The following is a 27,655-nucleotide window of genomic DNA, read 5'->3' on the forward strand; positions in this document are numbered from 1 at the left end:
TCACCATCCGCCTGAGGAAAGAAGAGAGAGTCAGATGGAATATCTGGAATCCTACTGCATATTTTTATCAGCGCAACTCCATCAATGTACCTTTCAGCAATAAATTAAGAAATGGGGGTGGGTGTTTCCTATCAGTCATGTGATTAGTGTTTGATAGGAAATACCTGTACCTACTTCTCAAATTGTGGCGATTTTACCATTGAAACTTAAGCCAGTGGAGTTATACCAACTTGATTCTCCAGTTTAAAACTGGGACAAAATGTCAGGCCAAATATTAAGGGGAGCATGTATTCCCTATGATTAAACAGGATTTCCTCAGAGATACATGTCATAGCAATCAGATCTGCAGATTAAACTACTGCTTCTGTAATAAGTCTCAAAGACAAAGCACACTAAATGCAAGATACGTAGGTGAGGGAAATCTCATAAAAGATTTTTGTTTCCCATTTGAGGGAGTGCTTCTTTCAAAATGAGGCTAAAATATAATTTAGTTTGAGCCACAGACTATCACTGTGCCAGGTGCCTTAACATCTGTTAAGCTTTTTCCTGAAATGTGTGGGGTTTGTTGTTGTTTTCTGTATTGGCACTTACTGTAGCTTTCACAATTCCGAATGCAATCAATTTCAGTCTCAAAGTTATTGTCGTTGCCCCCACAGCCACCGTAACGGAACTCCTCACACCGGCCGCTTTTGACATTGAAATAGTAGCGAGGGAAAGATGCCTTGCACAAGCCCGTTTCTTTAGGCAAATCACATTTTGCAGGCATGCGTTCTGGAGGAGAGAGGCGGGCAGGGGAAGAAATGAAGAGAAGACTTATTTACCTAATTGCATCTTGTGCAAAAGAGAACAGCACAGGTCGGATCCCAACAAATCAGCTGGACTGCTTGAAATCATGACTTTAATTTGGTGAGAACTCCTCCATACATTCCATTGATTCCAGTGGGCCTACCTGAATTGCAATGTATTACTAGATTTCAGTCCTTATTTCTAAGCTCTGTTATTTTTCTCCTACCGTCCTCTGTTCTGTGTTAGAGACAGGCTGGTGGCAGGATAACAGCCTCACCTGGGGGCATTCCTGGCTGTAGTGAAGATAAACAAGAGCAAAATCCTTGATGTCAGTGCAGTATTATTAGCACACAATGGCTAAACTCTAGCAGAGCACACCCATTGAATTAATGGGGATTTGGTGAGTCTGAAAATTCTTTTAATCTAATGATCTTACTCTAGTTGCAATTTACCACTGGATTTGAGCCAATTTCTTCCGTCTAGACTTAGCCAGGTTTACACCAGGTCCATCTGAATTAATGGTTCAGTCATGACTATCAGGACATGCCCAAGACATTTTGCTGCCTGAGGCAAAGGACAAGGTGACTCCCTCCTCATTCCATACACACGCCCTGAACAGACTGGTGGCTGAATCTGAGTCCAACATTGATGGAGGCCAATAGCCTCTGCTATACCTAAGGACAACTTTATGGACTACAGGCCAGGTTTTGTGGCTCATGTATATGGTGTTCTCCTTGGCCATCAGTATGTGTGGCTACCTGAGGATGTTGCCTCAGCCTCCACCTTATGATAGGGCTGGCCTTCAATTAACTTAATTAGGTTAAGCCTCTATTCTTTTACTGCCTCTGTAAGAGGTCTGGAGGCCAAATCCTGTGTAGAATTGCTAAGGGGTTTTGGTTATGTTTAGCCCGGAGAACAAAAATCTGGAAGGTGATATGTAACAATATTCAAATATTTGGTTTCACATGGGAGAAAAAGCAAGCTTATTTTCTGTAGCTCCAAAGCTACAAGAAGTAATAGATTTAAATGATAGGAAATGATATTAGGATGAGCTTCTTGACAGTAAAAGCTATCGGACAATGGAACAGATAGTCTTGGAAGGCAATGGACTCTCTTTCATTGCAGGTTTATGAAAAGAGATTGGATGGCTATCCCTCGGAGATGCTTCAGCTGTGGATTTCCTGTTTTGGACTGAGAGTTAGACTTTCATTTCTACAGTTCTCTGACTCTGTATTATGATAATGTATTGCCCATTTCTAGAACTTTAGTTTGCAATAATTAATCATTTTTTGACTTCATAAAAGTCAGTGCAAAAATGTCTATCTGTATCTCAGTGAAAAACTCTCTGGGTCTAGCACCTTTCTTCCTGTTTACTTTTTTTCTTGCTTTCTCTACTGCTTTTAAACTGTAGTATTCTATTTCCAAGTGTCATTGTGCCACACATTTGTATTAATTGATTATAAAGGCTGTTTTACTTTCTTCATTCTTACCAAACTGTGCACACTGCTCAATACACTCTTGAAGACTTTGGAAGTTGTTTTTGTTGCCTCCTTCGCCACGATAAATGAGTGTCCTGCACACTTTGTTGTTAAAATCGTAGTAATAGCGCTTGAAGAGTATTTTTCCTGTGCCCTTTGCTGCAGGGAGTCTGCATTTTTCTGGTGGACGATCTAGAGAAGAAGAAAAAAGACAAATGCAAGGCTTGCATCAGCAATTCAGACTCCTGAAATACAAAAGATAAGAGCACAGAAAAAACATTTTGCTTATTACTCCAGTTGCTGGATTGTTTCTTCTACATGAAGTATGAGCAAATGATTAGAGTGTTCCTTTGCTAGCCCTTCAGATTATTGTTATTGGTTTAAATATATATGTCATGCCAAGTGCCCAGTTTCCCCCTAGCATGCCATCAATTATTTAGTGATGCAACACTTTTCAGTTTGACCAAAGAAAGTGAAGCATTACTAATTACTAAAAGTATTCTGTTAGGACTGGAGCATGCTGGTTTCGTCCTGCTTTTGAGCTTGCACAGGCTGTTCGGCTGCTTTCTTATTGCACAGTCAATGGCCCAAATCCTGTTGCTTAGGGCAGTGGTTCTTAACCTTGGGTTACTCTGGAGTTTTGGACTGCAACTCCCAGAAGCCTTCACCACCAACTGTGCTGGCTGGGGTTTCTGGGAGTTGCAGTTCAAAAACATCTGAGTAACAAAGGTTAAGAACCACTGGTTTAGGGTACTAAATCATCTTAGAGTATGCCAATTGAATCCATGGAGATTTGGCAGTTTAGCATAGTAGGTCACAAGTAGAGTTGGCCCAGTTGAGTCAATAAAAATTATAGAGGAGATGACTCATCAAATCTCCATGGATTCAATGGCATACACTAGTGTGGTTTATGACCCTAAGCAAGGGAAAGCTCTCTCTCCTCAAGGTGGAAGGAGAGAAGGGAAGAGGTTAGCCTGCCCTCACCCTTTGGGAGGGATCCCCAAAGCCTCTGAGCAGCTACTGGAAAGGATCTCTCATGTTCTCAGCAGACATGCCTGTGGTGGCCACAAGAGCAGAGAGAACATTCTCCACCAAGAAGTTCATAGGGGGAGTTATGGTCCATCAGATATGTTGGACCTACAATATTACTGTATAAGGGTTTTATAAACCAAGCCCCGCACTTTGAAGCATGCCTGAAAATGGACCAGAAGCTGGTGAAGCTATTGTAACAAAGAATGTTGGTTCTTCTGATATGGACCTCCAGACACCAACCTGGTCACAATATTTTGAAACAACTGACATTTCCAAACACTTTCTAAAGATAGCCCCATATGAATATTACAGTAATCCAACCAAGGCATAACTAATGCATTTGTGGTCATGAACACAGCTGTTATCTCCAGAAGAGACACAGCTGGCACACTGGTTTTAACTGTGCAAGCATACCTTCTGCCCCTGCCAAAACACGGGTGTTCAGCCTCAGGGCAGAATTCAGGATTAGGCTCAGGCCACAAATCTGAGTTTTCATGGGGAGTGTAATCCCATGTAATCTTTATTTGATGTTCGACCAGAAGCACTTTTGTCTAAATTATGCTTCAGTCTGTCCCCATTCAGAACTGAAATAGTGCCTTCAGATTTACACAAAAAGGAGAAAGAAACATGGGTATCTTTGGCACACTAGTGGCACCAACCCCTCCAAAACTCCAGAGGGTCTTTTCCAGACATTCTGTATGTGTGTTAAATAAGAGGGGGGGGGGCTATGAGGGAATGCTGAGAAACTCCAGTAGCCAAAGACCAGGGTGTAGAACAAGCCTTTTCCCCCATTCCACAGTTGGTGATAACATGAGAGAACTCTTCTTGGTGGTTGCCCCTAGAAGGTGGAACTCCCTGCCACACAAGGTTAAGGTTCCTTCTCTCCTTGGTTTCATTCTTCCAACAGGCAAATACTTTTCTCGACACAACCCCCCCAAAAAAAAAGCATTAAAGGACCTTTGCATTTAACACTACACAGATATATTGACTTAACAATTCAGTCTCATTGCTTTCAATGGCACCTACACAATGAACAGGACAGATCCTGAAGCTAAGGCTCCAATACCTTAGCCATCTCATGAGAAGAGGAGACTCATTGGAAAAGACCCTGATGTTGGGAAAGTGTGAAGGCAAGAGGAGAAGGGGACGTCAGAGGACGAGATGGCTGGACAGTGTCATCGAAGCGACCAACATGAATTTGACCCAACTCCGGGAGGCAGTAGAAGACAGGAGGGCCTGGCGTGCTCCGGTCCATGGGGGTCACAAAGAGTCAGACACGACTAAATGACTAAACAACAACAACACAATGAACTGACTGTAAGGCTTATTGTTCCACTCTCCATTTCCTGAGGTCTAAAACATGAATTGACTGTTTATAGTGAGCATGTGGAGGAACACTTTCCGTAACTCAGAGCCTTTAATAAAATGTAAGTTTGACTCAAAGAGAAGCTGCTTCTTGTTTTTCTGTGCCGTCAACTCAGAACTGACTTATCGTGACCCTAATAGGGCTTCCAAAGTAAATGAGATATGTAAGGAGCAGTTTTACCAGTTCCACAACCCCCAGTGAGCTTCTGTGGCTGAATGGGGATTCAGACACAAGCTTCTCGAATTCTAGTCCAGCACTCTATCCACTACACCCCACTGGGTATCCCGGAAGCTGCTTACACACTGCCAAAAAGGAGAAAACTAGAAGAAAATATGAAACTTGCTTCTCTCCTTTTCAGCACAAAGACTGTCCTCCACAGTAAAGATGTGGCTCAGACATTGTATTAATCAGGTTGTAAAAGTAGCATCAATAATATGAAAAGTGCCGATTGTTTTTGTTGCCCAGAAATAGACTCCTCCATTATTTTTCTTACCGAATCGTTCACACTCCCAAATGCAATCCAATGGACTTTCAAACCGATTTTCATTGCCTTGACAGCCACCATAAAGGAAAAACTCACACTGCCTTGTTTTGGTGTCATAGTAAAAACGTGGAAAGGCTGCTTTGCACATTCCTGTTACTGGAGGCAGGTTACATTTTGCTGGAGGAGAACCTCGTGTGGGGAACAAGAGAAAGAGAGAAACAAAGGGCCAGTTACTATTCACTTCATTAGACAAAAGATTATGATGTGAGGAATTATTATTTTTGCAACTTTCCACCCTTGAGAGGGAACCTTCCAGTGGGCAATGGTGAATGATCCAGACTTCACATGTTCACATAGAAAGACAGGTCAGAACGCAGAGCAAGCAAATCTGAAAGGTCTGCTAAGGATTTGTTATGTTTTAAGGAGGTGCGCTGGGAAGGTTATTGTTCTGAAGTCTTCAGACAATGTCTGTATTAGTCTCTTGAAGCAAAAACAACAAAAAGTCTGTGGCACCTTGAAAACGCAGAGGTTTTATTTGGTTTGAGTTTTCATGGCCCATCGGAAGACGCCGCCTGCAGTGTATGAAGTAAGGTAAAGGGTCCCCTTGACATTTAGTCCAGTCGTGTCCGACTCTAGGGTGCGGTGCTCATCCCTGTCTCCAAGCCGTAGAGCCAGCGTTTGTCTGTAGACAGTTTCCGTGGTCACATGGCCAGCGTGACTAGACATGGAACACTGTTACCTTCCCACCGAGGTGGTACCTATTTATCTACTCACATTTGCATGCTTTCGAACCTCTAGGTTGGCAGGAGCTGGGACAAGCGACGGGAGCTCACTCTGTTGCGGGGATTTGATCTTACAACTGCTGGTCTTCTGACCTTGCAGCACGGAGGCTTCTGCAGTTTAGCCCGCAGCGCGACCACGTCCCCTTGGACTTTCACGCAATCCATGAAAGTTGAGGCCAAATATAAGTTCTTCCCATTTAAGATGCCATAAGTCTCTTTGTTCCTTTTGGAATCCTTGTGTCACCGATAGAATAATAAGTTGTTGCTTTGACTGGCATGTTGTGCCATTGAGTCATTGGGTCCTGCTTGCTACTACTGTACATCTTTTCAAGGAAAGTGGCCAGTGGAGGACATGGAAGAGCAGGAAAATATGTGTCGCAGGTCTGCTGCATCTTCTTTCATTGGATTCTGCCTCTGTTCTTCTCCAGGTGCTATCTGCCCTAGAAAGGGTTGTCAGCAGATACTATTGTGTCCAAAAGATCAGAATCAAAACTGAGCCAATGTCTAACTTTTGATGACCCATCACAAAACTGAAACACTTATTTGCAAGCAACAGAAGATTATCAGCCTTCACAGGGAGAGGGATTTTTAAAGGACTATTGCTTTTAAAAACAAGTTGTCTATACAGCATCTTATTTGGCCCCTGATCTTACTGGATTTAGGGTCAAAATGCAGGTTCAAAAAAAAAGTATTTATTTCTGGTTCTTTCCACCTTTCCTCTCTGACAACATGATCTTTTTTTTTTTTTGTTCATTCCCAGAATTCAAGGCTGAATTCCCAGAGCCACTGTTTTCATTCTAGACATAGTCTAGTCTAATGGGATATTCATGCATCTGCTTTGAAGACATCCTCATGGTTACATCTCTTTCGACTCTTGAAGGTGTGCTCCTTTTAGAATTGAAATCTTTGTTTTGTACAACAGGACCCTTAGGTGCTAACAAGGCAGACAGAAAGATTGTAGGGAAAGTCATCAAACTGATTGACACTTGCCACAAAATTGTTGCCATGGAGCTACCATACTATCCTTGTTTCCCCTTCCCCTTCCATATTGCAATTGTGACCTAATTTGGAGGGATGTGGGTGATGGTGATGTTGCAAGCAGGATACATATACAGATTGGAGGGTAACAGAAATACAGAACTTACTTGAATACTTCCAGCGACGGGCATCCAGCAACTCAAACCAGGATGTTAGAAGCCACATGGGAAAAACAAGGAGGACAATGAGATTGCCCTGCATGATTGCTGTTTCAAGGGAAAAGAGCAAAACCACTTTTTATAGCTATATATAAGGAAATCAAGGTGGGCATTAAGTCAGCCAGAACAATTAGCCAATAAGTAGGTACAGTACACTCAGGAACTATTGTGTTTAATTCAATTTGCTGATCTAGGGATATGATGGAGCCAAATTTAATCATCTTAATGTAGTGAAAAGAGATCGATACCTGTGATATGACGTGCATTAGATATAAGCAAGGAATTAAATCCAGTTTTAGTGCCAACTGATGTAGGTCTATTGAAATGAATGTGACTTTGTTATGCTAGCCTCATTGAATTCAATTGCTCCGGTTTTTAGGACAAAAATTGGATATAGCCCATTTTGATTTTTTTAAATGCAGATGTTCACTTCTCTTTGTCATAGTTTTATTTCTAAATAAAACTATACTAAACTATACCTTTTTATATACCAGATCTTGGAATGCTGGGTATGAAAAAAAAATTTTGTTGCCATTAAACTTTAGAAATTAGAAAATTAATTCCTTCCTTTTAACCTGCACAATGGAAAATATTTAACTCCTCAAATTAATGTTGTTTATATCATGAAGTTGCACTACGAGTATTTGCTCATTCTAGTCCATGGGAAATGAAGGCACACAGGCTGGTGCCCTCCATACATTTTTGCCGACACTGTTTGGATTCTTATCTGGGCCCATGATAGTATTTCTGCTTTTTCATATGTCCATGAAAAACCTGATCCCCACAAATATGGAAGACGCAAACAGCTGTGTCGCTCTGTGATGGGAGAGGCCACACAGCACATGTTCTCCAACTTTGTATCAATTAATTTTCCCCGGGAATCAAATCAGAGATGATTCTATGGGATTTTCTAATTTATCAATATCGATCTTCTGAAAAATACAGCTGTTCAGCCCACAGTGACCAATTCATGTTCGAACCACTATGACTTCTAAAGGAGAGTCATACATTTTTTTTATTAAAATGGGTTCTCTCTCATGGATTATTTATTTATTTAGGAAAAATAATGTTACTTCGAACATTTCAAGCAAAACTGGCAATCTACAGAAGTTGTTTGGGGTATTTAGAACAAAATTAACATATTCTCTAGAGCAGTGGTTCCCCAACCTTGGGCCTCCAGATGTTCTTGGACTTCAACTCCCAGAAGACTTCACCACCATCTCTGCTGGCCAGGATTTCTGGGAGTTGAAGTCCAACAACATCTGGAGGCCCAAGGCTGGGGACCACTGCGAGGGTTAAGCTGGGAGGATAATTGTGGTCCCTCCCCTATGAGACAGAATTAAAATGGGAGTGAAGATGGGTAATGAATATTGGGGAAACCATTGTTTTACATCTGCTTCTATCTTCCTATTAATTTAGGAAAACAAAAGAATGTATTTCAAAATGTTGAGCAAATTAATTGACTTTCCACTTGTGAAATGCACATCCTGTTGTGCTATGCATGATCGAATATGCAGTTTGGCATCTGGACTTCAAGGCTGAAAAAGACAATCACCTAACTTTTTGGGTTTGCGGTTCATCATCGGGACTTTGTTTGCAAGTCTAATGGCTTGGCTTTGGAATTTGAACAAATTGTGTGCCTGACAGAAGAATTTTGTAACCTCAGTAAATTGCATTTCTATTCATCCGTGATTTGACCTTTTCATACTCAGATTCTTTCCACAAGATCAGTATTTTGTATTACTCTAGGTGGGGTCAAATTAACGTTTTCGTATTTAGAAATAAGACCTAGTTTCTGTTTTATGCCCAGCTTCTCGGTCTGAATTAAAGGTATACAGATCTGATTTTAGCATATTTTTTGACTCTTAACTCTAGAATTCCCCAGGAAGCATAGCTGGAGTTTGGGACTTAAGAGTCCAAAAATCTGTGCACCTCTAGTAATATCTTTATTTTCAAGGCCTCTGCAGCAACTATTCTGTATCCAGATATGTCCTATAAAAGCCATTTCAGATGGTATGCATATTTTTCAAATTTCCAGATTTTTCTGTAAGCCTGCAAAAGATTTACGTGGCTCATTTCTGACAGGGAATGGGGAATGGGATCCTAACAGGATAAAAATGGTGGGATGATAGCCAGAGTTCCATGATGAAGACCATTTTCTTTATTCTGCTGGTTAGCACAGCAGGCCAAGGTCAATGTTCTATTACATATGACATATGGAGGCTATGGAATGCCTTCTCTAAGAACATCATCCTTCACTCGAAGTGTAACTCATTGCTTTTGGGAGTGTCATAGTCAGAAGCTGGCTGAAACCATTTAGAGAATCCCAAATATGCTGGGCCATTAATTTAGAGCTTGGAAATAATTGCTCAAATCTCAATTGCCCTAATATATCAAATAGCATCTAATTTAAAAGGTTGTTATTTCATATTGCTGTGTTTTGTTGTTGTTTTTTGCTTTCTCTTAGTATGACCAATTTCAGCAGTTCTGCATGATATAGTTAAAGTTTAACAATCAGCTAATGAATTGTATTTCTTGACATTTTGAGATCAATGAATTGGCTTGCCTCAATGGTTTAATGTTAGTATGTTAGTACAAGCCTAAGATTTCCTTGGATATTATTCTGTATTTAAAGAGGAGTAGCCTGTATTATGCCCCTTGGGACAGATCAGGATGACCTGTCACCTTCAGAACAAATGGAAGTCCGACCCATCCTTCAATATTGGAAAATGTAGACAGCATATGAATCAAAGGGGGATGGGGAGCAACAACTTGGTTGCCCACAAGAGGTAGAAATGCTATCAGAGGTAGGTCTTCTCATGAGTAAAGGCTTTTTTGTGATTAGCCCTGCAGATCTTTTCTGGCCTGGACTTTGATGGCTCAGGCTTAAAAGCATCCAGCTTATTCCAAAGAGCAGTGGAATAAGATGTTTGAAACCAGTTCCCAGTTCTGTGGTTCTCATTGTGATTAAGGATTTTTGGACTACAGATGCCATAATCCTCCACTTGATATGGGAATTGTCGCCCTACCTAAATTTTTTCTAAATTCTGGCATTTATCTATTTCATAATACCTAATTGCTGCATCTTCCCCGCAGCAGAGACAGAGAGGTGGGAAGAAGATTTGTTGAACTATGAGAGTAGACGGAGAAGAAATAATAATAGAAAAGTGTGTGAGTTTTGAAATAAATAGGAAAAAAAAAGATAGGCTGCTGAGTTGCTCCATCAAAGCAAAACAAAATCCATAAATCCACAGGGAGATAATAGCTTTATTAGGACCAACTACAATTCTACAGTAACATGCAAGTCTTCAGGTTTCGCAGAAACTCTACATCAGGCAAGGTGTTGTGTTTTTTCTTTTAAAGGTGGGGAGGGAAGAAAAGCCTCCAAGTCTCACTAGATGTTTTAAACCATGAGATTCTGCGGTTAAACTCGCTCCCAGAACAGAAGACCTGACGAGTTGCTGGTAATTGTGGAGGCTTCGCGCAATTGCAGTGTCTGTGATGATTTCTTCCCATGCCATGCGTCATTTTTGTTTGCCCTTTATACTGTCAAGGGGGAAGAAAAACAGAAGGTTACACTGCAGTTTACTCCGTGAATTGCAGCAGAGTTGACACCCATTAAAGTCGAAGTATTTATGATTAACTACATGAGGCAAAGTTAAGCAGAGAAATTCTTATGTGCTGAGTAGGAGCAAGTGTCAGAGCAGGACAGTCGTTCTCTTACCTCTTGTCGTTTGTAAATAAGCTTGTTTTGCCTCATGAGTTGTCTTGAGGACATCAGCACATTCTTGTGTAATCAGTTTGATTTCTCAGACAAGACATGCTGCCGTTTCTGAAAAACTGATGTGCTTTCAGTTCTAACAACAGTTACCTGCAATGTACAGTTTGGCCCCTGTTGAATCAATTGTGCCGTGGCATTATTCGAAGTGTTCAATGAGCAAATCCACTTACTTTCGTCTAGAAAGTGGCTCTGAAGACCAAACAATCCCTAGTGGGGAATGTATGGATAGCTTGCTTGTGAATATGTTCATTTTAAAGTTGTAATGAAATACATGCCATAGGATACATGTTCCAGTTTTTGGCTGCATAAGGGGAGTGATATTAAAGTAAATATGTGATTAACCTATAGCAAGTATATATTTAGTGCTCTCTCGCTCTTTGTATGTTAATAATGTAGAATAGATTTGCTCATTGAACAGCACACTGATGTGTCAAAATACAGAGAACTACATAGCCTTACATTGCACTGGATACAGAACTATTCCTTACTTGCAGTTCTCATAACGTCCATATAAATAATCCCTTCCATGTATGGATTAGATTCTGCACTGTTGTCAATATTGTGAAATGAGGTGAAGTGTTTTTCCAGTAATGATGGGAAGTTGTGACTCTACTTTTTAAAAGCTATTGCTTCTTCCATATTTATCCAGAGTCTGGAAAAGTTAGCTTTTTGGGGGGGGGGCTACAGATCCCATTATCCTCCACTTGATACGGGAATTGTCGCCCTACCTAAAAAATTTCTAATATTCTGGCATTTACTTCTTTCATCACATTTGTGTGAATGGGCTCAAAGAGACATCTAGGATAAGACTCAAGAAATAACATCAGCCAAAATAAAATATCAAATCACAGGAAGCAAAAAAACAACAGTGAACTTAGTTGAGAGCAAGCACAACTGTTCGGCAAAGCTTGCTACCGAAAGATAAACACCATTGTAATTACACATGGTGCATTTATTCTGCTAGGTCCAGTGTCGACAGGTTAGAAAATGTCGCTGAACTAGGTCTGCATGGTGATCTCAAGATAACCTGAGAAAAGAAGCAAGAGTCTGTCAAAATAAAAGGAGGTTGGAAGACAAGGCAAAGCGCTTGTTCTCCATGAGATAAAGGTCCCAACTCTGAGAGCTTTGCAGTTCAGAAAACACACAAGCCAAGGAGTAATATGAGTGATGCTTATAAAATCATGTGTGGTGTGTAGAAAGTGCACAGAGAGAAGTTCCTCTCAACAAATAAACAGGAAGCCAGGCTATGGTGTGAACCTCTGGAGGCCTTTATTCAAGGAGGAGGGAAGGACAGTATTTTCACGTAGGATACCGTTAAGCAACAGAATGTTATTTCACAAGCTGTAACGATGGCCACCAACTGGGAATGCTTTAGAATAGGACAGAGAAATTCAGAAAGGTAAGGCTGTCAGTGGGTGGCTATCGGTCAAGAGAACAATATGGTGTCTCCAGGATCCGAGTCAATCTGTCTCTGTATATTGGTTGCCGAGGAACATGAAGGAGGAAGATGCTGCTGCGCTCCTATTACAGTTACAGCTCCAAGAGCCAAAGAAATAGTTAATGCTTTAGTCAACTGTTCTGAAACATTATTTTCGACATTCCCATTTCTTGCAAGTAATTAAAATGTATGCTTTGTTGCCATTGCTGTTGTTTTGAATCTGGACCGTAATGCTGTGGATAGTCTCCCATCAGTTCCCACAAGAAAGTGAGAGGCAGCAAGCAGCAAAAGGCCAAGCCAGCACAAGTCGTCAAGTCGATTAATTATAGGTTTGTTATTATGTAATGAAACTAATTAAAAGTAACTAATTATTTATAATGGGTTGCTTCTAAGCTCTGGTATATAGTTGAAACAGAAATCTCCCAAAATAAAATCCATTAAGAGAAAAAAAGAATAATAATACTTAGTGTGGGATCTGGTTGATACTACTACTACAACAACAACAACAACAACAACAACTACTACTACTACTACTACTACTACTACTACTACTACTACTACTACTACTACTACTACTACTAATCTGTTGCCCTGAAAATAAGCCCTAACCTGAAAATAAGCCCTCGTATGATTTTTCAGGACGCTTGTAATATAAGCCCTACCCCAAAAATAAGCCCCAGTTAAGTAAAACCCCGCCCTCTACCCTTGTGCAGCAACCAGAAGAAGATGAATTGACTGCATTTGAAATAATGTAGATTGTTGAAAATAAGCCCTAATGCGTTTTCTGGAGCAAAAATTAGTATAAGACCCTGTCTTGTTTTCAGGGTCAGATAGTAGTAGTAGTAGCAGCAGCAGCAGCAGCAGTAGTAGTAGTAGTAGTAATAATAATAATAATAATAATAATAATAATAATAATAATAATAATAATAATAATAATAATAATAATAATAATAATAATAATAATAATAATAATAATAATAATAATAATAATAATAATAATAATAATAATAAGCCTTCTTGACAGGATCTGTACTTGATGAACTATAAAGTCCCTTCCAGCTGTGCAGTTCTTAGATTACTACTACGACGACGACTACTACTACTACGACGACGACGACGACGACTACACCTACACCTACACCCTGGTATTTTTGAATAATAGGAGTAGTAATACAGTAGTGGTCATCTTGGAACTACAGAACTGGAAGGGACCTTATAGTTCATCAAGTCCGGCTCCTGCCAAGGAGGCCCAGGAGGGAATCAAACTCCCAGCCTCTGGCTCTGCAATTAGATAACTAAGCTGTCCAGCAGTTCAACATCCGTAAACGCCCTTTCCATTCCGTTGCTCTTACCAGAACCACCACATTCTCGAGCGCAATCCTCCATCGTCAAGAAGTTATTGCTGTTCCCATTACAGCCACCAAAACTGAATGGTTTGCAACTCTTTGTTTCGCGATCATAATAAAAGCGAGGAAAGGCTGCTTTGCAAATCCCTACATCTACTGGTAGTTCACAGGTGTCAACCATCGCATCTGGGATGGAGGGCAGGAAAGAAGAACGAGACAACTTAAGAGATACAGTCTCATATTACAATATGCAGAATACAGCGGTCACGATTGTGATCACTACTACTACTACTACTACTACTACTACTACTACTACTACTACTACTACTACTACTACTACTACTACTACTACTACTACTAGAACAAATTGTGTGCTCTCAAATCAAGTGAAACTTACGGGAACTCCTTCAAGGGATTTCTAGGTAGAGAGAGGTAGGAAGTGTTTTCTCATCCACTTCCCCTGTGGGCCACCCCAAGTCTATGCAGACTGGCTCTTGTGGGAGGCACAGAGGAGAACTGAACGTTCAACCATACGTAACTCACTGAGTTATGCAGTACAGTAGGCCACCGTTTTGACAAGGTAACCATGGAATTCTGTTGCAGAATGATAGCTGTGTGACATCTTCAGGACTACCAAATGAATTATTGCATGGGCCTTTGTAGGGAAGTGGTCCACTTTTTCAAATACACGGAGTAGGTTTTTGGCTAGATATGTGCACACACATACAAATACATAGGGCTGATGTGTCTGTGTGAGATCTATGCACTGCATATTTGTAGGGACAGGGAACAGCAGCCAAGTGGGACCTGACAATCATGGTCACTGATGGATAAAAACGTAGGAGACCAATAATACCAGTATGGACTAGGACAAAACTAAATGAGAGGTCAGCTTCTTGATTAGCAAGTAATAAGATGTTATCCCCCCAAAAATGCATTCTAAACTCTTATGTCTTCACTATCAAGATAAAACCCGTTGTTTGTTTCTCAGTGAGGAGTCGCCAAAAGAAAGCAGGCTATAGATTGATTAGACCAGTAGTTTCCAACTTTGGGTCTCCATACATTCTTGGACCGCAGTTCCCAAAGCCTTCACCACTGGCTCTTCTGGCAAGGGTTGAAGGGAGCTGCAGTTGAAGAACATCTGGAGATCCAAGGTTGAGAACTACTGGATTAGACTATTAAATTCCTCGCCTCTTGTCATGCAGCAGTGAAGGAAAAAAAAAGGGGGGACCTTGAGGAGACGTATGTGAATTTTGATTTCACTGGCCACATGTGTCTAATTTTGAAATCTTCATTCAGATTCACAATGTTTTGCCCCCCCCCCCGTTTTAAATCTGTTCAGAACTAAAAGTCATAAAAACTGGCAAAACATGGCCAAATTGCTTCCTGCAGTCACTAGAGGGGAAATAAAAAAGGAAATAAAAATAGTTCTGGGGTGAAGCGAGGCCCTCTGAAGAACAAGATTAATGACCCCCGGATCTCTGAAAACTGCCCACCCTGACTTTGAAAAATGTGCTGCAGTGCCAGAGAAAGGCTGCATGAATGGCAGGCATAACGGATTGCAGAATTAAAAATGTTTACATTTTAAAAGGAATTTATTGTGTTACTCAATACTGTTTGGCAGATAAATTGCAATGATTGTTTTCCTTGCTCAGATTATGCCGGCATTGTGCTGTGTTTGGCAGCAGGACAGAAAAATACAGGGAAATACTCTCTAGTAGTCAATTCTGATATTGCACCTTGGAAATATTTATTGAGAAAATATAAAAAAACCATATCAAAGAATATTTCCCTTGTCACTTAGGACTGAGGACACCATGGCATAACACCTAAAAGAAAAATCCTATGAAAATCCCTCTAAAAAGCTTCAGTATGCTCTTTAAAGTAACTAGACATTACTTTTAATACCAAAATGAACTTTGATTTCACTTGCTAAACCAAAAATGCACCTTTGTAACTACTAGTTAATCAATCACTACAGAGAAAGTAACTAGTTACATGTAATTGTGTTACATGTAATGAGTACTTCCAAGCAGCAGATTATGTGAGTATCAGAAGAGGACTGTAATAAAACTTTTACCTGGATTCCATTCATGGTTCTTTGAGTAGTCCACGCTTCCTGTGGTAAGAAGGAGAAAACATTGGTGTGGGGTGTAATGGCTGATTCTTGAGAGGTGCTCAGTTTTAAGATGAATCCATCATCTGAACATCTTCATATGGTAATAGAAATTGGTCATACTTTGTATATTCTCTACCTTTATTATACTTCTTTACCCATTCATTAGTCCATCTTTCTAACTGCATATAATTCAACCATGATATATTCTTATTTTTAAGGTTTTGTTTCATCTGATCTTTCAGTCTCATTTTATACAACCAGTCTTTTAATCTAATCACTTTTTTCTTTAAATAATTCTGCATAAACTTTCATATTGGCAGAATAATTCTCTATTTCAGTCGCTAATCCTAATGGAGAGTTAAACGGACACAAATTCTTTCTGTACTTATACTAGACGTTTAACATAGTCTTTAAAATGGGTTATTAATTTCGCTTATTTTATATTTTTTAATTATACCAAATAGATGTTTTTCAATATCCGCCTGTAATTCTGATGATTCCATTTTCCACCAAATTAACCTTTCTGGGTTATATATAATTTATTGTATTAAATTTTAATTATTGTAAGCCGTCCAGAGACCTCTGGCTAGAGTGGGCGCCATATAAATTAAACAAACAAACAAACAAACAAACAAACAAACAAATAAATAATTTCCCCAATGAACCTCAACTGATTAACCAAATAATAATTTTTTATATTTGGTATGCCTATACCTCCTTTTTTGTTGTTGTTTTATGCCAATATTTTTTATTTAGTCTGGCTCTCTTCCCTTCATTACAGTATTTATTAATCATTTCTTGCCAAAATGTAAAATCATCTTCTGTTAACTGTACTGGTAACATTCTGAATGAAAAATTAATTTTTAGTAGAATCTTCATTTTTATCAGTGCCAAACCAAGAATGTTTTCAGTTAGTATATTCCTGTAGTTTCTTTTTTATATTTCCTTTTATTATAATTATATTCCTTTATTTTTTGAGTATCTTTTACTAAATCTATACCTAAATACTGTATTTACATATCTTTAAATCATATTTATCAAACAACTTCTCTTGTTCTAGTTTATTACGATTAAACAACATTATTTCATATTTTTGCCAATTTACATGTAATTAAACACAGTTATTTTTCCAAATTTTTCTAAATGAATTTTAATTATATCTGTACTTTCTAATGGGTTTTTCACTGTCAATAGCGAACCATCCACAAATAAATTAATCTTTATTTTATTATTTTCACCCATATCTTCAATTAAATCGTCATTCCTTATTGCATTTGCTAACATTTCAATAATCGAACAAAGCAGAACTGGAGAAAGAGGGCAACTTTGTCTGGTGCCTCGGCCTTGAGCTACCTGCTCTGTCATCCCATCATTGACTATTACTGCAGAGGTATTCTCCAAATATAACTGGTCTATCACCCACTAAATTTCTTTCCAAAACCCCAATCCTTAATGTTGGCCATTCTACACAATCAAATGCCTTAAAAATATCTAATTATAAAATACCTGCCTTTGATTTATCTTTTTCTATATTATATTTAATGTTCGAAACCCTCCTAATTAAATTTTCCATTTGTCTTCCCTTTAAAAACCCATTTTGATCCTCTTTAATGTATTTTGTAATAAACTTATTCATTCTGTTTGTTAAGATTGCAGTAAATATCTTTGCATCTGGATTTAATAATGAAATAGGTCTGTATGAACTTGGGTCTCTCAAATCTTTATTGGGTTTCGGAATAAGAGTTGTTAATGAATATTTCCAAGAATCTGGCATTTTCTCTCCTTCCAATATTCCATTATAAAATATTTTTAGCTTGGGGATCAGTATTGATTTTAAAGTTTTATAATATTCTGATCCCATTCTAGGTAAATAATGTCCACTGTATTCATTTTCAATAATTTTTCTATTTGCTTCCTCTTCGTTACAGACCCTAGGCCTTTCACATTTAATGTAGCTACCCTTATGTTTTCCCCATATCTGTTCTATATCCCATCTCTTTTTTTAGTCCCATTGTGGATCCCACAAAAAAAAACACCCCCTAAAAATTCACATTGTTCTCTGTCTAATCCCCTATCCTTAACTTCCCACTCTACACTTAAACTATTTTCCTCCCCCCCCTTCCCCGCGTCTCACTAAAGTTTGACATGAGCTCCGGGAGGGAGGGAGATACCACCCACACCAGTTGGGCGCCAGCCAAATCCTCATTCCTATTTCACCCTACTCTGTTTTCCCCCTTTAATACGTTTCCTTCTTTCATTTGACTTACTTATTTCTCTTAACATCCTTATCCTTTAATTTTTCCTCTCTTCTCTCACATTCCCAGAAAAAGAAACAAAATAAGTGAAAAAGCACAACAAAAAACAAACAAAAAACAAAAAAGGGAGGAGGAGGGACAGTATAAAAATGTACAAAGTTTAAAAAGAGGAGGAAACAAAAGAGAAAGAAAAAAGGGGGGAGGGAGGAGTCTTCAAGCATCAAATGGTTTCTCTCAGTCCAGATATCTTCTCTCTCATGTTTCCACTCCTTGCAGGCCTACTTGTTTGTGTCTTTGGTCATCTTGATCTTCTTGCCATAGGCCCCACGCGACTAACAAGTCCTTGCCTTCTTCAAAAGAGAAGATTCTGAAGAGGACTCCATCTTTCCATATTTTAAAAAAGACTGGGTGACCCCAGTTGTATCTCTGTCCATTCTTGATTAGAATTGATGTAATGGGATTCATCGTTTTTCTCCGCTGTATTGATTCATTGCTTAGATCCTGGTAAATCTGTATGGAGTTTGACCTATAAACTAATAGTTCTGGTTTTTCTTTAGTGAGAATTTTCTCTTTTTTAACATAGTTGAAAATTTTCAGTATTATAGGTCTTGGCCTCTTATTTCTGGGGTTCCCAACAAAATGGATTCTCTCTATAGCCTCTTCAGCCACATGCAGGGAATTCATAATAAAATTTATCCAGGTCACCACATCCTGCTTAAGGTCAGCTCCTTTTTGCAGCTCAAAATTCATTATTTTGATATTGTTGCATCTTGAGCTCTCTTCCAGATACCGTATTTTTCGCACCATAAGACGCACTTTCCCCCCACAAAACAGGGGGGATGGAAAGTCTGTGCGTCTTATGGAGCGAAGAAAACAGATTATATTTTCCTGTTTTCTTCTCCTTAAAAATTGGTGCGTCTTATGGAAAGGTGCGTCTTATGGAGCGAAAAATAGAGCCTCGTGGCACAGTGGTTAAAACGCTGTACTGCAGCTAAAACTGTGCTCACGACCTGGGGTTCAAATCCCAGGTAGCCGGCTCAAGGTTGACTCAGCCTTCCATCCTTCCGAGGTCGGTAAAATGAGTACCCAGCTTGCTGGGGGGGCAATGTGTAGCCTGTATAATTAAAATTGTAAACCACCTGGAGAGTGCTTTGTAGCGCTATGGGGCGATATATAAGTCCAATAAATAAATAAATAAATAAATAAATAAATACGGTACATCACTTTCTTTTGCAAATCATCTATCTTCTGTTGTTATGCCTTTGTTTACCCTTCATTCTGTTTTGATAGATCTTCCATTTGCTTTACTCTGTCCTCCATTTTATTATGCATGCCTTCATCCCCTGTACTTCTCCCTGAACTGATTTCATGTCCTTTCCCATCTGCTGACATTCCTTCACTAAAGAGCCTATTTTCGAAAGAACCTGTTCCAATTTTCTATCAATCTGGCATGGCATACCTTTAGCAAGATCCTTTACACAAGTTGTTAATTCAGCAATCTTTTTTTCCCCATGCTGGCTTCAATAAGACTGCTCAGAGAGGTAGCCCCACCTCTTCCTTTCCAGCAGCTTACCGAATCTCTTTAGAAATTTCTTTACGAGTGGGGGATTCTACCTCTATTCGTCTTATGCGTTTGAGACTACGATCTGATGGTGTTTTTTCTCTGACGGCTCTCGTATCCTTAGAACTCTTATCTCTATTTTTTCTCATAAGCAAAGCAAAAAAAAAATCATAGCACAGGAAAACAAAGTAGTTTTTACAGCTCATTAGCTGTTCAACTTTCACTGGTGTTCTTCCAAACGAAAGTGCCTTCCCCAGATAAGCAGCCAGGGTTTTGCAGTTTAAAAAGCATTTCTATCTCTGCTTGAACTTTTCACAAAGGATCTATGCAGATTTACTCACATTTCAAGAAGGGGGGAAAGGGCATTTAACAACTTATTTACATTCAGCAGGGCGAGGAGACAAAGACTCAGCTGTGCACCCTGTCCCGGCGGAAGTGACGTCTCATCTCTGCACATTTCAATGTGTGTAGCATGGCCATGTTATCATCCCAATTTTGATTACAGTGGCACCTCGCTAGACAGTTACCCCGCATGACCGTTTTTTCGCTAGACACTGATTTTTTGCAATTGCTATAGCGATTCGCAAAACAGTGATTTCTATGGATGGGGATTTCGCTGGACAATGTTTGCTCCCTGCTTCACAAATCGATTTTCGCTAGACGACGATTTTGACAGCTCTCTCCGCGCTCGCAAAACGGGTGTTTTTGGGACCTAAGCTTCGCAAGACAGCTATTTAAACAGCTGATCGGTGGTTCAGAAAGCGGCTTTCCTATGGCTGATCTTCGCTAGACAACAACGATTCTTCCCTATTGGAACACATTAAACAGGTTTCAATGCATTCCAATGGGGAAATGCTTTTCGCTAGACAATGATTTCGCTAAACAGCAATTTCAGTGGAACGTATTATCATCGTCTAGCAAGGCACCACTGTATATAAAAGTGCCCATTTGCCTGAGTTATGAAAAACAGATAGTACAAACCAATCCCTGTTTAAAATAATAATCATAAATTGCTGTCAATTCTGAATTATGGGGACCCTTTCAGGGCTTTCTAGGTAGAGAATACTCAGAAGTGGTTTCCCATTCCCTTCTTCTGGCTCCTCTGGGATACACAGTGGGGGATCAACCTCCCAACATCTGGCTCTGGAGCCAGATACCTAAACCTATCCAGTTTGTCAGCAGTACGTCCCACTGAACTCAGTAGGTCTTGCTCCTCGCTAAGGGTCCCATATGATTGCAGTTGTACAGTGTCAGTAGTTGCAATGGGATACAGATGGTACAGAAGAGTGATACTTGTTGTCGCCTCCTCATGCCATTCTCTCCATGTTGACTTCCCTTTTTTTAAAAAGGAAGATAATTGCTTCTTCAGAACAAATAATTGTTTTTATGTTCTCTTGTTGTAATTGGTGGGTTGCAGACGCTCCCCTCAACAAACCTATGGCTAAAGGAAAAACAGTAAACACAATGACCCAAGTCTTGTTTAAAAACCATGCAAAGAACAGAAATGTCCCTGGTGGTTTCTGTCCTTTGGATGGTGTCCCCCATGACTGACGACAGGAGTTACTTCTGCTAGCTGGCACAGCCTCCTATATCATTGTCGTCATCGTTTTAGAAATTGAGAGCTGGGAGGGACCCTATGGGCCATCAGATCCAGCTCCTGTCAAGGAGGCTCTGTGGGGAACCAAACACAAAACCCCCAGATGTCTAAACCACTCAGCTATCCAGTAGTTCATCCAATAGGTCCACTCGAGTCATTAAAGGCGCCATGGAAAGACAGGATTCATTGCTTTGCTTCACAAGCTTTTAATTTCACAACTTAATACTTATTTGGAAATGCATGTTTTGTTATGTTATTGTTGTTGTTGTTGTTATATGCTTTTCTGATTGTTTCTATGTACTCATAATAGATGCCAAATACTATTTTTTAAGACTGGTTGAATCTCTGCTTATGCATACAGCCTGATCGGCGATGAAACAATAAAGTGTTCAATGAATTATTGCATTAAAAAACAACAACAAAACACGTATTCGTATTAAAATGATTGTTTTAAACACTTTATGTTTTAACATCGTTTTTATGTAGCTCTGTAACCTACCCTGAGATCCTGTGGTATAGAGCAGTTTGGGAAATGAAATGAAATGAAATGAATGAATGAATGAATGAATGAATGAATGAATGAATGAATGAATGTTTAAAATGCCCTAAAAGTTAATCTAAACATGCATATATGACACCTCAAATTTCCTTCCCTTCTTTCCTTTCTTACTCTAGCATGAAAAATCACCTTCATAATTTTTTTTTTAAGGAGAGTGGTCAGTTTCCGGCCCTCCCTAGATGTTGTTAGATTGCAGCTGCCATTACTGGTCATCACTGGGCTATGCTGGTTAACACTAATGAGCCTTAAGGTTCATCAACATGTGGTCCTCCTTTGTTTTAAAGCAACCACTGAACTTCTGTCTCACTCCATAGCAAACATTCCTCTCCTCCATTATTATTAAGGGACAGAATATATCACAGCTGGGTTGGGAATACTGGCACATGAATCATAATGAAAGGGTGGGAAATGGGTTTCTTTCAGGGGGAGACAAACATAGAAGTGAGTTGTCCTTACCGAAAGGTTCACATTGCCAAGCACAATCCTTGTAAGATAGAAAATTGTTCACATTGCCTCTGCAACCGCTATAAATGAAGGGTCTGCACCTCGAGTTCAGGTAATCATAATAATAACGATGTAGTTCGGCTTTGCACCATCCTCTCCTTCGAGGAAGTTTGCATTGTCTAGGTATTTCTGGCGGGGGGGGGGAGTGGAAAAAAGGCAGCGCTCAGATGCAAGATCACTTCTTCTGGAACACAGATGCTAAAGTTGACAAAAATTAAGGGAAAAGCCAAAGGATACATATTGTTGCACCTTAAAGGCTAATAATGATAACTACCTGCTTTGAATTCTAAGTAAAAAGTGGTGACATTCATTACCAGGTTATAAAGAGGCAGAATAGTATTAAAAAGTAACATATCAAACGACATTTGCAGTCCTTATTCAAAGTGGGCGAGTCATTGTCTTTTTAACTGAACTGTTTAAATTGATGTTGGAAGCCGCCCGGAGACTCTTGCAGAGTATGGGCAGCAAACAAGTTGAATAAATAAATAAATAAAATAAAATAAATAAAGGAGAGTTTGCCTACTTTGGAAGCCCACAAAGGGTCATTTTTCCACAGTTCCTTTGATCTGCCACAGTCCACACCTATTTTCTTAGTGAAACTGGAAAAATCATTTCCAGAGGCATAAGTCTTCCAATTATTTTTGCAAAAATGGGCATGAGGTGCAGGCACCAAAATGGCTTTTGAACTCTCTGGAGTCCCACAAGCCACTTGGTTTCCCTCCCTAGTCTGAAGAGTGAACTATCTTGTGACCTGCACACAGTATGCTTCCATGATAACAGATTAAAAGACTAAAGGATTAAAGGAGGTTAGAGGCTGCTTTTGAACCTCAGTAACCAAGGGTTGTGGGATGTGGTGGCGCTGCAGGTTAAACCACAGAAGCTTCTGTTCTGCAAGGTCAGAAGACCAGCAGTCGTAAGATCGAATCCACATGATGGAGTGAGCTCCCGGCGCTTGTCCCAGCTCCTGCCAACCTAGCAGTTCAAAAGCATGTAAAAATGCAAGTAGATAGATAGCTACCACCATGGTGGGAAGGTAACGGCATTCCGTGTCTAGTCACGCCAGCCACGTGACCACGGAAACTGTCTACGGACAAAACGCTGGCTCTATGGCTTGAAAACAGGATGAGCACTGCCCCCTAGAGTCAGATACAACTGGATTAAATGTCAAGGGGAACCTTTACCTTACCTTTAACCAAGAGTCAGGGGTACAAAACAGGGAAGGCCCCGATACGGTTCATTTCCGTAACCTGAAGTCCCACCATCCTGATTGGCCTGCCTAGTAGGATCTCCCTCTTCACTATCTTGGTGCCCAGATGTGGGCCACCTGTTAACCTGCTGTACCTTTTGCTTACTTCCTATTTATGTCCCGTCTGCTGAGACCTGTACTATATAACCTCCATAACACTAACTGTGCATCACAGTGCAAAGTACCAGGGAGCACTTACCTCGAACCCATTTCAAACCACCTGCTAAATATGACCAGGGCATGCGGAGTACTGTGAACAAGAAGAGGAGGAAAATGTTACTGTACAACGGACTGCACAGCGGTGATCTGATACAGCGTTTATATGGGGTTTCTCAGACAAGCGGAGAGGGGGACTGGGGCCAGGGTTGGCCCAATACATTTTACTGCCTGAGGTAAATGTTAAGATGGTTTCCCTCCACCCTCAGACCTTGAAAGAGACTCATGACCAATAATGAGTTTTTTGTAATTAATTCATTTCCACAACAAATGGCTAATTCCTATTCTGATTAATTTAGTTGCAGTCCACCGGAGAAGTATGAGAACATGGTGCCATCTCCTCCTCATTCTCTATAAAAACATGGGTGGGAAAGACCGCTGGCTTTTATTTCACTGCTGAGTTTTATTCAACAACCTGAGCCTGGCCTGCCATTAGGCAAACTGAAGTACTCGCCTCTTGCAGCAGAGTACCGGGGCAGTAAAGGCATGGCTTCCTTTTCCTGACCCTGCAGAAATCCCTACTAGGGGCAGCCCTCCAACACCTCCATCCTGCCAAGTTCCAGAAAGAGAGAGAGAGAGATACAAGCCTGCTCTGTTGGTGCCAGTGGGGCCTTCCCACATCATCCCCTATGTACAATATGGCTGATGAAGTTGGCAATGCAGCACAGTACCTGGCTAGAATCAGAGGGCTTGTTTACATTAGAGCAATCGTTCGAAATATATGCTGGTGCAAAGGGAAATCGAGTTAAATCAACTCCAAGTCACATGGTGTTTGAATCACTGCGTGAGTTCCCTTGGAACAAATGTCTAATCTGGTGTTTTTGAAAGGATGCCCTCACCAGATGTGTGCAACTCGAGGCAGGAGGGCAGGTATGTACGTGCGTATGGGCACACCCCCAGAGGAGATGCCTTGTGAGCCGGAGAGCCTGGCGGCAACCGATGGCTGACACACATCACAACGGCATAAACAGAACCCATGCCCACATTGCTGAGGCAAAGGAGGAGACCCAGGCAGAACCTGGCTGGTTGGAGGGGGAAAGAGAGAGGTGATGGTGGCATCTGCTCAGGCACAGCATCCTGGCTTCGCTGCTGCTGCTCCTCTCAGGAGAGCAGGCGCAGAGTGGGTGCCGAGCATCCTCGGCGTCCTGCCACACTCCACGCACTTTGCTGCTCCTCCTCCTCTGGGCTGGCTCCTGGGGCCACCCCACAGCTGGGGTTCTTGGGGCTGCACCTGCCTCTCGCGCCACCTTGTGCCTCTGCTTTCTTCTCCTCCTCCTGTCCTTCCTGCGGCTGGCCCTCTTCCTCTCCAGCCCTGTTCTCATCTCTTGCTGGCAAAGATGCAATGTAGACCGACGGAACGGTTTATGTATACCAAACCAACTGAAATAATGCAGTTTTGCAAGTGATTTAAAATAAATGACCCTGGTGGAAGAGTTATTTACCTCTCTTTCCAATAACAACAACAACAAAACCACATTTTCCAGACCAAAAATTTTTAAAAAAATCTGTGCTTCCATTTATGTCACGGAGACACCTTAATTTAAACCGAGCCTGCTATTTAATGATTTATTCTTAACCATGGCTACATGAGGTTCTCTTACAGCTGAGGTAGATGGGGAAGATGACCACAGAAATTGCCTGTGACACAGTTTCTCTCCCAAAAGAAGTGACTGTTGAAAGAGTCTTAAATAATCAAAGATTTTTTAAAACAAAACAGGTTTAGCTTGAAACACTAACAAGTTTAAACTTTTTAAAGGCCTGGGGTAAAAAGAAAAGTTGTCACCCTTACCAAACCTTTCACACCCATAAAGGCATTCCAAGAGATTTGGAAAGTTATTTTCATTGCCTCCACAACCGCTGTATATGAACGTCCGACAAAGGATTGTCTTGGGATCATAGTAAAAGTTTTGAAATGATTCTTTGCATCGTCCATATTTCGGAGGAAGTCCACATTTTTCAGGCATGCCCTCTGGAAAAGAATAGGAAGGGAAGAGAAACATAGACGAGCCTCATAGGGCAGAAGCAGACACGAGCTTCCTTTATGTTTGCTTCTTTTTTTTCCCAACATTTTCTTCTTTTCTGGGGTGGATTCATCCTTTTGACATTCACTGATAGTAATTGAATCCGTTTGCTTTACTTACTACAAAATTCCTGGTGGTCAAGAGAGAAGCAAGGGCTTCACTTGCAAGCTGATTGCACAGAAACGGCAAGCAGTTGTGTCTTTGGAAGGATTTCATTTTAATTTTAAAGCTGGCATCTCACCTGTTTCAGCCTGTGGCAGTATTCCAGTAATAAATCACAACTAGATTAGGCCCACTGAATCAATGGAACACAGGGAGAAGCTGACTTATCAAATCCCCAACATACAGTGTTCCTACTGGATTTCAGCCAATGTATTTTAATATCTACTTTTGGAGCCCAGATGGGCTCAGCAATAGGACACTGCAAAACATACAAACACACACACACACACACACACAGAGAGAGAGAGAGAGAGAGAGACTGACTGTACAGAGAAGGGTTTATACTGAAAGAACTGGGCATGCTTAACCTTGAGAAATACAAACTGAAGGGAGATAGGACAGCACTTTTCAAGTACTTGAAAAGCTGTCATACAGAGGAAGGGCAGGATCTGTTCTCAATCATCTCAGAGTGCAGGACATGCAACTCAAGTTACAGGAAGTCAGATTTCGGTTGAATATCAGGAAAAATCTCCTAACTGTTAGAGCAGGGCGACAGTGGAAGCAGTTACCTTGAGAGGTAGCGAATGCTCCCACGCTGGAGGCATTCAAGAGAAATTTTGACAACCACCTGGCAGATATCCTTTGATCTGTATTCCTGCACTGAGCAGGGGGTTGGACTCGATGGCCTTATAGGCCCCTTCCAACTTCATGATTCTATGATATGGCATATAGTTAAATGGCTATGCAGTACCATAATGAACCATTTGGCCTCTTGCAGCTTCACTGCCATATGGGTCATAATTTGTTCTAAACTGACCGCTTCAGGGGAGGAGAGTCCATGTCCTTCTAGCAGCAAAATGCTGGCCCTCTAATTCTTGGTACCCTGGATCAAAGCAACAGGCGCATCACTGTTAAATCTGCTGCTGTAATGCGTTGTGATTCAAAAACAAGCGTAGAGGCCCCAAACAACAATAGCCTGCACGGGGTCCAGAACCTTTCCATGCAAGCACAGTCACAATCATCATCATCACTGAACTGCAGAACTGGAAGGGACTCTATGGATCATTGAGTCCAGCCCATTAAAGAGGCACAGTGGGGAATTGAACCCCTAACCTTTGGCTCCACAACCAGAGGCCTAAACCACTGAGCTGTGCAGCCGTTGAATCATATAACTGCCACCAAGCATCCAGGGCGTCTCTCTCTCTCTCTCTGTTACCAACCTCTTGACGTACAGTAAGTCTCATTAAAATGGAAGCTATCCCTATTCACTATCACTGCCAGAAGATGTAGTGATGACTGCCAGCTTCAAAGGCGACTAGATAAATTCGCGGAGATTAGGACCACCATCAGTTGCTAGTCAGCATGGCTGTTCATTCATTCATTCATTCATTCATTCATTCATTCATTCATTCATTCATTCATTCATTCATTCATTCATTCATCACCTCCATAACTAGAGGCAGTATGGTATATATTGGTTACTGTGCATATTAGTTATATTCACAGATATATATTTATCTATCCATACTTGGCTTAAGCATAGATCTGGCAGTGGCTGATACTATGGAACTTCTTAATTTGAACATCGCCCAGCTCTGATCTTACCTTTGGGCGAGGCCGCCACACCCTGCCGCTTGGACCAAGATGGGAAGAAAACCATGGTGAGAAAGACATGTAGGAGAATATCGCTGTACTGCATGGTGCCCGTTTGACGGGAATGCCGCAT

At 40.6% G+C, this 27,655-nt stretch overlaps 2 protein-coding genes across 2 annotated transcripts; both read right to left on the reverse strand.

Moving 5' to 3' along the window:
- Window positions 1-7,167, reverse strand: LOC144584168 (carboxypeptidase inhibitor SmCI-like). Its single transcript, XM_078379697.1, has 5 exons — window positions 7,074-7,167; window positions 5,156-5,335; window positions 2,277-2,456; window positions 592-771; window positions 1-11 (listed from the first exon to the last, which is right to left on the reverse strand). Exons 1-5 carry the CDS (start codon window positions 7,165-7,167, stop codon window positions 1-3), a joined length of 645 nt encoding a protein of 214 aa, XP_078235823.1.
- On the reverse strand, window positions 6,005-27,655 carry LOC110070745 (carboxypeptidase inhibitor SmCI). The gene is made up of 7 exons (XM_072979058.2): window positions 27,535-27,655; window positions 25,536-25,715; window positions 23,730-23,780; window positions 22,237-22,413; window positions 15,770-15,808; window positions 13,696-13,875; window positions 6,005-10,670 (listed from the first exon to the last, which is right to left on the reverse strand). The coding sequence occupies exons 1-7, from the start codon at window positions 27,653-27,655 to the stop codon at window positions 10,666-10,668; spliced, it is 753 nt and encodes a 250-aa protein (XP_072835159.2). The 3' UTR covers window positions 6,005-10,665.

Source organism: Pogona vitticeps, chromosome 8 (assembly GCF_051106095.1).
Source record: "Pogona vitticeps strain Pit_001003342236 chromosome 8, PviZW2.1, whole genome shotgun sequence".
Classification (NCBI taxonomy): domain Eukaryota; kingdom Metazoa; phylum Chordata; class Lepidosauria; order Squamata; family Agamidae; genus Pogona; species Pogona vitticeps.

What these genes read in the sequence shown, in the direction of transcription:
- LOC144584168 (XM_078379697.1), bottom strand. Translation starts at nt 7,167, where the DNA reads ATGCAGGGCAATCTCATTGTCCTCCTTGTTTTTCCCATGTGGCTTCTA. An exon ending in CCGTCGCTGGAAGTATTCAA is followed by an intron (nt 5,336 to 7,073) that starts GTAAGTTCTGTA and finishes TCCCCACACGAG; the next exon opens with GTTCTCCTCCAGCAAAATGT. An exon ending in TGAGCAGTGTGCACAGTTTG is followed by an intron (nt 772 to 2,276) that starts GTAAGAATGAAG and finishes TCTCTCCTCCAG; the next exon opens with AACGCATGCCTGCAAAATGT.
- LOC110070745 (XM_072979058.2), bottom strand. Translation starts at nt 27,655, where the DNA reads ATGCGGCATTCCCGTCAAACGGGCACCATGCAGTACAGCGATATTCTC. An exon ending in TGTGGCGGCCTCGCCCAAAG is followed by an intron (nt 25,716 to 27,534) that starts GTAAGATCAGAG and finishes ATTCTTTTCCAG; the next exon opens with AGGGCATGCCTGAAAAATGT. An exon ending in TTGGCAATGTGAACCTTTCG is followed by an intron (nt 15,809 to 22,236) that starts GTAAGGACAACT and finishes TTCTTACCACAG; the next exon opens with GAAGCGTGGACTACTCAAAG.